The 10,480-nt window shown below is 37.3% G+C and overlaps 1 protein-coding gene across 1 annotated transcript; it reads right to left on the bottom strand.

Annotated features, from left to right (window-relative positions):
• LOC109221460 (uncharacterized mitochondrial protein AtMg00810-like) lies at positions 4,586 to 5,869 on the bottom strand. Its single transcript, XM_019385945.1, has 2 exons — positions 5,717 to 5,869; positions 4,586 to 5,584 (listed from the first exon to the last, which is right to left on the bottom strand). Exons 1-2 carry the CDS (start codon positions 5,867 to 5,869, stop codon positions 4,586 to 4,588), a joined length of 1,152 nt encoding a protein of 383 aa, XP_019241490.1.

The following is a 10,480-nucleotide window of genomic DNA, read 5'->3' on the forward strand; positions in this document are numbered from 1 at the left end:
TTTTGATTTATAATCTTGTATTTTCTTATGGAATTGATTCCTTTTGCGCGTGTTGATTGTATCGTATTGTTTGTGGTTAGATTCGAGGCATTTGGAGGCCGATTCGCAGGCTAAAGGTGTGTTGGAGTAGAGATTGGCACGGATGAGGTAAGTAACAATTCTAAATCTGGTTCTGAGGGTATGAAACCTCGGATTATGTGTTATGTGATTGGTTTGGAGGTGACGCACATGCTAGGTGACGGGCGTGTGAGCGTGCACCATAGGAATTGTGACTTGGTCCATTTCATGGAACTTTGAAGTTAATAACTTGTTGTTAGCTATGTACTCTCCATGTGTTATAGAAATTTGACTGCAAATCATGTTAGAAATCATATTTAGGCTATGTGTTGGTACTGTAGGGACCCATAGAGGTCGTGATACCTGTTGAATTACCTGCTAATTGCTACTTGTACTCAATCACACTTTTATTTGCATATCATACCTCAGTCTCTATTGTTCCTTGTTGATATACTATATCATTTATGTTTTGGGCTGATTTCTATGATTACTGAGAGCCCGAGAGACTGGAGAGGTTGATGACTGAGTGAGGTAGAGGGCCCAATTGTGAGGATATTGATACTATAGCACGTGAGTTGTCCGTGCAAATCCAGGTACTAATATAATAGCACGCGAGTTGTCCGTGCAACACGTGAGTTGTCCGTGCGGATCCAGATATTGATATTATAGCATGTGAGTTATCCGTGCAGCACGTGAGTTGTCCATACAGATTATAGCGCTTGGGCTGTAAGAGCCCCTCCGGAGTCTGTACACACCCCCAGTGAGCGCATATACCTACTGAGTACGAGCGCTGAGTGCCGAGTGTTGAGCTATTGAAAAAGATTGAGTGACTATTGCTCTGAGAGGATGCTTTTGATTTCATTATTGTTGCACTTAGCTGCCATATATCACTACCTCGAGGTTTTCTGAAAGATATTATATTCTGTTTCACTTGAACTTGACATAAGGTTTGATCTGAAGTTATCGAACTTAAAAGCACGCCTACTTTCCTATGTTGAAATTTTTGAAACTGAACTGTAATTGTAGATCTCGTCACTACTTTCAGTTCTTTATTTAGTCTTGTTACTTACTGAGTTGGTTGTACTCATGCTATACCGTGTACTTCGTGTGCAGATCCAAGTATTTTCGGACACGGTGGGTGTTGATATTCTGCGCAGTTAATTCTTGGGAGACTTCAAGGTAGCTGCCCGACGTTCACAGTCCTTATTTTCTCCTTCCCTATCTTTCCTTTTATTGTATCTAGTTTCGAACTATCTTAGATAGTGTATTCCATACTTGTGACACTTAGATGCTCATGTACTCTATGACACCCTGATTTGGGAGTTTTTCCGTGTTTTGTTTGGATCTTTTTATCTTGTTTATGAGAAGTTGCTTTTAAACTGCTTTAAAAATCCATTTTTGTTAAAAGTGTTGGAGTTATTCGTAAATATCGGCTTGCCTAGTACCACGATAGACGCCATCACGACAGGTTAGGATTTGGGTCGTGACAATTTCACAACTCTCTTGATGTTTTCATGATGCTATAAACATTGTACAAGCCGTCTTGCAAGCAACTTAAAATATAGCTTTTGCATAAGAAGTCAGAGTGCTTCCATGCCTCCGTGACCACAAATCGTTCATTTTCGGGAGTTTCTTCTCCTAAAACTGGAACGTCCTCGCTGATAAAGCGATGCAAACTAAGTGTTGTCAGGTAGAAGAATATTTTCTGCTGCCAGCGCTTGAAGTCCACGCCGGAAAACTTTTCGGGCTTTTCTGCCGGTGCCATCGCAGGTGCAGGCATTGTGCGACTGGAAGACGCAACCATTGCATCATTAGTTGTCCCAATAGAACCATTCTGGTGTTCCGTACTTGTTGTCATTTTTCTGTAAAAGAAAGTGACACAACCAGAATTAGTAAGTCGGTGAAGTTTTTATATCTTCAAACCGAATACAAACAACCAAGTAGAAAATTACTAGAATTTTAATCTCGGATTGAGTATAAAGCCACAAAGACTTTAATCTCAAACTGGAGTAGAAAATCTGAAGATTTTAATCTCTAAAACGGGAGTAGAAAATCGCTAGGATTTTAGTCTCCCAAAACAGAAAGTAAGATGAATACAAAATATATAAAAAAATTCCTTAAGCTTGTTAGTATCTGTACAAAAATATAATTTCTGCAAAATAAAATGAAACCAGAAACAAAAGACATAAATAGAATCAGATGAATAACGTTCCGAGCCCAACAGAAAACTGTGTTTCCTTTAGGAATTTAATCCCTTCACTGTTGCCCAAGGTTGTTGGATTGATTCCTCCCAGGATAGAACGGAACAACTATTCTGTAATATAGGCTATGAAAATTACAGAACTTCGTCAAACTCAACAAACGGCAGTAAACCACATTGATGCTTACATTTTTCTTTTGAAAATCAATGCAAAAATGCAGAAGAGAAGGGAGAATATGCAAATTTCGATGGTCTGAAAGTGAGACCAAACCTCTGAATTTATAGCCAAACAGTCTGGGTTGAATAGGTACGAAAGTACCTGTTCATATGAGGTATTGTTTCGGCAGAAAATTTTTCTATTTGGTCGCGAATTTTAATTTCAAAAACGACCGTTAGGCGTTAGGAAATTACCCGCAAAAATATCATGAAGCCGAAGCCGAGCAACGACGACGCGAGGCACCATTTCTTCTGAACTCTTTAAGTGTTAGAAGATGTGCTTCTCTATATAAGTACAAAAATTTTCTTTCCTTTTTCCGATGAGGAATAAAGTGTATTAGTAAAGGAAACAACTTCAAATTTTTCATTCCCTTCAAATCTTTTTCCTCTATTTTCCATTCACACCTCTTATTATATAGAACCCAACACATCTTATGATAATTATGACGTGGAGGGTAGTAGTGATGGTGCTAGCTGGTGGTGCAGTGATACAATATTCAATTTGGACGGACTTGAAATAATGATATGTCTATGATATCCTGGTTAAGAGGAATTGCAATTTTTATTCCTAGAACAATAGGCCGAACAAAAATATCATGCGTCCCCATATCCTCATAAAAAATAGGTGAGAATGCCCGTACAATAAGTTCAACCCTACATTCCTTTCATTCTGTATCTTATAAAAATAAAAACAAAAAGCAATAGGAGAGAATTTAGCGAAGAATTATCGAGTTTATATTTTGTTCTGACAGTCAATTAAGGTGGAGCAAAGGAGGAGGGGAAAGGCAAACGAGGGAAGTACTGTTTGTCGATTTAAACAAAAAAAAATCCTATGCAAAATACTAGTAATTGTTTTGATCTTCAAATAATTACAGTATGTTCTGATGATTTGTTTCAAAATAATAATAATAATTAAAAAATAAACCTCTCACAGCAAATTCAAAACAATTCTTTTAAAATCGAATCTATAATCTAAAAAGTAAAACAAAAGCTACACACTATTAAAACAAGAAATCTTTTTTGTCGTTGTTAAGGCATTGTCAAAAATAATTATAGTAGCGTTTCTTTGAAAAAAGGATAAAATTTTCTTTTTGAAATTATTTTTCAATTTCTACAAATCTTGAAAGTTTTTCAATAAAAACAATTCAGCACTTTCTGAAAACAAAAGTCATATTAATAATTTAACTCACTTTTTTTATCCTAAGTTTTTTTTTTTCCTTTTTGTTTCTAGCCAACAGTAAAAATGGTTTGTCAATTAGGTTACCTCAGCCGCAAAACGCAGGACAAATGTGTGTACGCAGGCCCGAAAAAAATTGGGTGTTTTTCGGTGCTTTGCTACAAAAGGTCCTACGCAAGTGACGCGTAATATTTAAAAGCATGAGACAATAATAATGTACCTTTAATATGGCAGAAGTATTTATGTTTGGTAGACTGTTACATTAATACATAAATGAATATTGTCCGCAATTACGTATGGCTTTGGTTTAATGACCTTTTCTTTCTTTTGTGCTTTTCTGTGAGGTAACTATCTCACTGATTAGGATAACGATGATCTACCTAATACAGATTCAAAATTTTAACTTAGTAAGCGCATCAGTATTTGTTTGAGGTTATCAGTCTAATGTTTACAATAAACTTGTCAAATAAAGAAGAAGACACTTTGAGAATTTTTTTTTCTGTGTATTGAGAATGAAAATACATTTTACAGGGTGCACGTATAAATATAACAAGAAAGGAATGTGGCTATAACTAACTATTGCCAAGTGGCAGTATCCTATTTCCTAATGTCTAACCACCTATCAGATAAATACAAGGAAGGATAAAATTATCTACAAAATGATAACCACAATAGTTAATCTCTTGACCATGGTCTGGAATGCATGTAGGCCCAAATCATTGAGTCACAGCTGAAATAAGCCAAGGCCCAAAGTCATTCAGGCCCAATGCAAACTAAACCCATATGAAACCGGGTCACCCATCTCTTATAGAAATATAACATGTCTTGTCATTCAGACAGAACATAAACTCAACCCAACCATCTTCTCTTTCATCGTACTTATCACCACCGGAATATTCTAGAGATCGACGGCACAAAGTTTGATCAACACCATTTCAAACACCCCTCCTCAAGTTGGATGGGGATGAAGAAACCCCCAACTTGCGTAGAAGATTATGATGCAAAGGCCCAGTTAGGGATTTAGTAAATAGATCTGCCAACTGAGAAGCAGATCGGACATAAGACAAAGAAATCAAGCCGGCTAGGAACTGTTGGCGAACAAAATGGCAGTCGATCTCCACATGCTTCGTTCTTTCATGAAACACGGGGTTCTTAGCGATGTGAATCGCAGCTTGGCTATCCGAATGAAGAGGAACTGGGAGTGAAATTGGAATAGAGGGATCGTCAAAGAGACGGACCAGCCAAGTTAATTCCGCTACAACTCGTCGCATAGAGCGATATTCGGCTTCGGCAGATCTAAGAGAAATGGCATATTGTTTCTTGAATTTCGAAGAAATTGGAGATGAACCAAGGGAGATGTAGAACCCTCTCACAGACCTCCGTGAATCTGGGCAAGTTCTCCAATCGGAGTCGCAGAAAGCCAGAAGTTGAAATGATGACGAAGGTGACATAAAGAGTCCAAGACCTGGATCCTTGAGAAGATAGTGAAGAACTCGAAATGCTGCAGCAAGATGAGGAGCTCGAGGATCCTGCATGTTTTGGCTTAAATGCTGAACGGTGAAGCAAAGATCCGCTCTTGTGTGAGTTAGGTAGTTCAACTTGCCTAAGAGGTGACGATACAGTGTTGGATCATGCAGAGGTTCCCCTGTTTTAGCAAGCAATTTGACTGATGGATCAACGGGTGAAGATACTGTGGTCAAATGCAAGCAATCAAATTCTGCTAACAAATCTATGGTGAACTTCTGCTGACACAAGATCAATCCATATGGCTCACGCAATACCTCCATTCCCAGAAAGAAATATAAGTCACCAAGGTCCTTAATTTTGAATTCCTGATTTAGGAAGTCTTTCAAGGCACATAATTCAGCATTGTCATTTCCTGTTAACAAGATGTCGTCTACATATACAACAACAATAGAAATGGAAGAATCTGTCTTTTAAAAAAATAAGGAGTAATCATTTAAAGAGTGAGTGAACCCCTTAAAATTTAGGGTAGATGTGAGTTTTGCATACCACTGTCGAGATGCTTGACAAAGTCCATAAAGAGACTTTTTCAGGCGACAGACATGCATAGGGCTAGGTGGAGTGACCCCAGCAGGAAACTTCATATAGACCTTTTCATCAAGGTTTCTATGCAAAAACGCATTATTTACATCTAATTGATAGAGACCCCATCCTTGCTTCACTGCTGTACCCAAAATGAACCTTATGGAAGTCATTTTGACTACTGGTGAAAATGTTTCATTGAAATCAATCCCCTCACATTATATATCACCTCTGATCACTAATCGTGCTTTTAGTCTCTCTATGCTCCCATCTGAGTGTTGCTTCACTTTATACACCCACTTACTGGGTAAAGCCTTCTTACCAGGGGTAGTTCTACTACTTCTCAGGTGTTATTCAACTTTAGAGCATCAATTTCTTTACCCATGGCTTCTTTCCAACCTGAATATAGCTAATAGGTTCATAAACATTAGACATAGAGTTGAACATATGTTGATTTGAAGAAGATACACCACTAAAAGAAATTGAAGTAGGTGTTACTGGGGCTAGAAAACAAGAAGAACTAACATCTGTTAGCTGAAGAGCATTGCAGATATAGTCCTTTAGATAGGATGGAGTTTATGTGTTCTGGTGGATTTTCTTATGAGAGTGTCTACCACAGTTTCTGATTCTGGTGAGGAAAAAATAGGAGAACTCCTAGAAACTGTAAAGGATTTTGGTGTATAACTAGATGAAAGAGGCTGAAAAGCAACAGGAGATCTAGGTGTGTAACTGGATGAAGAAAATTGAGAAGGACCAGGGGATCCAGGACTAGACAAAAGAGGATAAGCTAAAAGAATTATCTGGAGATGAAACATCTTGGGTTGGCACATTAGAGGATTGTCTAACACATGTGTTCTGGTTAGCATAAGGTAGAAAAGACACATTAGGATTAGCAACTTTAATAGAGGCAAAAGGGAAGAATTCATGAAAGACTACATCTCTTGAAACAAAATGTTTGGGAGTCTTTAGATTAAGCACCTTATAAGCCTTTTACCATGTAGATAACCTAGAAAAACACAAGGAACTGCCCTTGCTTCAAATTTCCTTCTATGACTTGAAGGTGTGGAAGCAAAAAACAAACACCCAAAGCACCTAAGATTGGAATAATTAGATCTGACACTAAAAAGAATCTCATAGGGGGTCTTTAGGTGCAAAACCTTTGAAGGGAACCTGTTGATCAAGTAAGTTGCTGTCAAAAGACAGTCTCCCCAGTATGAGATAGGTAAATGAGATTTAAATAATAAAGCTCTAGAGGTCTCTAGTAAGTGCTTATGCTTTCTCTCCACAACTCCATTTTGTTGTGGAGTGGCCACACAAGTAGTCTGGTGTATGATTCCCTGAGAAAGAAAGAACTATGACTGAACATTTTCACTTCCCAATTCAAAAGCATTATCTGACTTTATGACTATTACTTTGGTATGAAACTGTCTTTCTACCATGGCTAGAAAGGACTTTAGAATTGTGAAAGCACTAGATTTGTCACTCTGTAAATAGGTCCATGTACTTCTACTAAAATCATCAACAATTGTAAGAAAAAACTTGAAACCATCATAAGTTGAATGCTTATAAGGTCCCCAGGTATCCACGTGAATTAATTCAAACACAGAGTTAGTTGTAATAGAGCTAGAAGGGAAAGAGAGTTTGGATTGTCTTGCCATTGGACAAACAACACAAGGAACAAAAAATTTGACACATGAAGGAATAGGAATAGATGATACATTCTTCATATTAATCAAAGGCATGTGGCCTAATCTATAGTGCCACAATTTGTCTTTTACATTGTAATCAGAAAAAGTAAGACATGAATTGGAAATAGCACTAGGCTTTAATTGACTGTTGGAATTAAAATTACTACTAGTCTTAGGGAAACTCTTAGAAGTTGTTGCTGGATGCCTTGACTCAAGGATGTACATGCCTCTTCTCTCTTTACCAATCTCCAGAGGGCCCTTCAGTGAAGGGCCCTACAGTAGAAAACAAGAAGAAGGAGTGAATAGGATGAACTTTCTAAGTTGTCTGCACAACTTGTGCACAGACAAAAGATTAAATTTGAATGAAGGTATGTATAAGACATGTTGTAACACTAGGTTAGGCAAAAGAGTAACAAATCCATAATGAGTAACTCTAACTCTACAAGAAATTGGAAGTTTAACTATTATTGGTTTGGGCAAAACCCTAAAATTTGAAAAGAACGCTTTGTTAAAAGTCATATGCTCAGTGGCTCCACTATCTAGTATCCATGACTGACTATCAATTTCTATGAAACAAGCATAAGTATCAAAATTTTTTGATATACCAGCACAGTTGAAGTGGGCAAGAGCATCAGAGGAACCTGCACCCTGCTGGTTAAAGTTCACCTGCTAAAGAAGCTGCAACAGCTGGGTCACATTCTCCTAGGTAAGGGCCTTCGCCTCTGAACTACTGTTAGTTCCTTGTTCTGCTTCTTCAACTGTGTTAAGAACATTGTATGCCTGGGCTGTACCTTGAAACTTCCTCTGCTTTGTGAATTTGAAATCTGTGGGAAATCCATGGGTTCTGTAGCACTTATCTATGCTATGACCTAGTTTCTTACAATAGGCACAAATGTTAGAGTTTCTCTTCACATCATAACCTGTTTTCTGTCCTTTATAATCATTAAACTTCTTCCCCCCTCTTGACTGATTTGCTGCCACAAAAGAGGCTGATTCACCTGGATAAACAGGTGTAGGATGTATTTCTCTCTGCTTCTCATCCTGCATGACAAGTGAGTGAGCCTGACCAATAGAGGGTAAAGGGGAAGACAACAGTATGTTGCTTCTGACCCCAATGAAAGTCTCATTTAGACCCATAAAAAATTACAGTAGCCTCTCATCTTGATGTGCCTTTAGGTTTTTAGCCTTAGCTCCACAATCACATTCACAAACACAAGCATAAAATGTGTTTAAAGCATCTAATTCATCCCGTAGACTTTTCATTTTAGTGAAGTAGCTTGATACACTACTATTACCTTGAATTACTGCACTTAACTCTTTCTATAATTGGAACAATTTTGCCCCATTTGTCTGACTAAACCTGTCTTCCAGGTCTCCCCAAAGATCTTTGGCACTTTCAGAGTACAAGACACTCTCTGCAATTTCCTTTGACAAAGAGTTGAGCAGCCATGATAGTACTGTTGATACCCAATTTTTCCCTATATATTTTTTAAAAATGTGCAAAATAACATACATATGCACATATAAGCATGCACAAGGTTTTTATAATTTTTTCCATAATTTTAAGAGTTTAAATTGATTTATTTTCTCCCCTTTTTATTCATAAAATCCCCAATAATTATTTCCCCANGATTTATTCATTTGATTTCTATACTTATACCAAAATGTAATTAATATAATTTTTATGCATTTTTATAATTACATTTGGTATTTTGTGAGCTAAATTGCATATAATTGCAATATTAACCAATTTTAATGTATAATTATATTTTATATGCGTAAAATTGGTCCATATATTTTTGTTAATTATATATTTTAAATCATTCTGGTATAGAAAGATTATTTTCAGAAATTATTTATTAAATTAAAATAGGGAAAATTGGCTATTTAAATCATAGCCAGATTTGGCTTTCAATTTTAGCCTAGTTAAACCCACTCCTAGCCCCAATTTCCTACCCAATTAACCCGACCCAGACCCTATAAACTCCTACCCAAACCCGGAATCCATCTATCCGGTCTAATCCTGACCGTTGATCTCCCAGATCAACGGTCCAAACGAGCCCTTTCCTTTTTTAATCCTAAAGACCAGTAACCCTATCTCATTTCTGAGATTCCGCCGCTCTCAAACTCTCTCATATCCTCTCTTCTCTCAACCTAACCCTAATCCCCTTCAATCGCCTCCTTCTTTTCCGGCCATCTCCGGCCATCTCCGGCAACCACCTTTCAACCCCAAGCCTCCAGTGGTTCCTCCATCGCCTTGCTCATCATCTATGAGGCCTTCAAGGGCCTTGGGCCATGTCGATTTGGATCTAGGGTTTCTGTTTCTGTTGTTCATGGCTTCTCCGGTGTGATTTTGGACAAAATCACACCATATTTGTTACGATCTTTGAAGTTCAGAGCAGGTTCTTCCGTTTCTATCTGGGTGTCCTTTGAAACCCTAACTTTGTTTGAATCTCTTAGATCTGTGCTATTTTTAACGATTTAAGTCTGTTCCTTTCTATGTTTTACACTATTCTCAAATTTCTTTTGAAAATCATCAACTTTAAGCCGTTTTTACTTTCTTTAAAGTTAGGGTTTCTCAGATTCTTCTGCACTCGTTCAAACTGATTTTTCTTTATGTTTAAACCTTTTCCTTGCATATATTGACTGATTCTATGTTCTTACTGGTTTTTCAACTCGCCTATGTTAAAAGCCCGAATTTTTTTAGATCTTATATGTCTTGGTTCTGTGTGTTAGCCTGACTACTTGATTCTTGTTAAGCTTCTGTGGTTACCATGCTTCGAATGGGTTTTACTGAGTCTTTAACCTACATATATCACCTCTATGTGATTGTATTCATCTTGAGTGTTCATCTCTTGCCTCTATCTGTCGATATTGCTGGCCTTGCCTGTTTGCTACGTCTGTTTGATCTTCTCTATTTATATGTTGAAGTATAGAATCATGACTCCCTCTTGATTGATGCTGATTTCCTTAATTGATGGTTTGATTGAAAGATTTTCTTTTAAAACCCTAAAATTCTACTCGTTTGTTTAAATTGACTGATTCCATTACCTTATTTGCTGTAGTACTTTATTTTTACTGAATCATTCCTTAATC

This window comes from Nicotiana attenuata, chromosome 2 (genome assembly GCF_001879085.1).
Source record: "Nicotiana attenuata strain UT chromosome 2, NIATTr2, whole genome shotgun sequence".
Lineage (NCBI taxonomy): Eukaryota > Viridiplantae > Streptophyta > Magnoliopsida > Solanales > Solanaceae > Nicotiana > Nicotiana attenuata.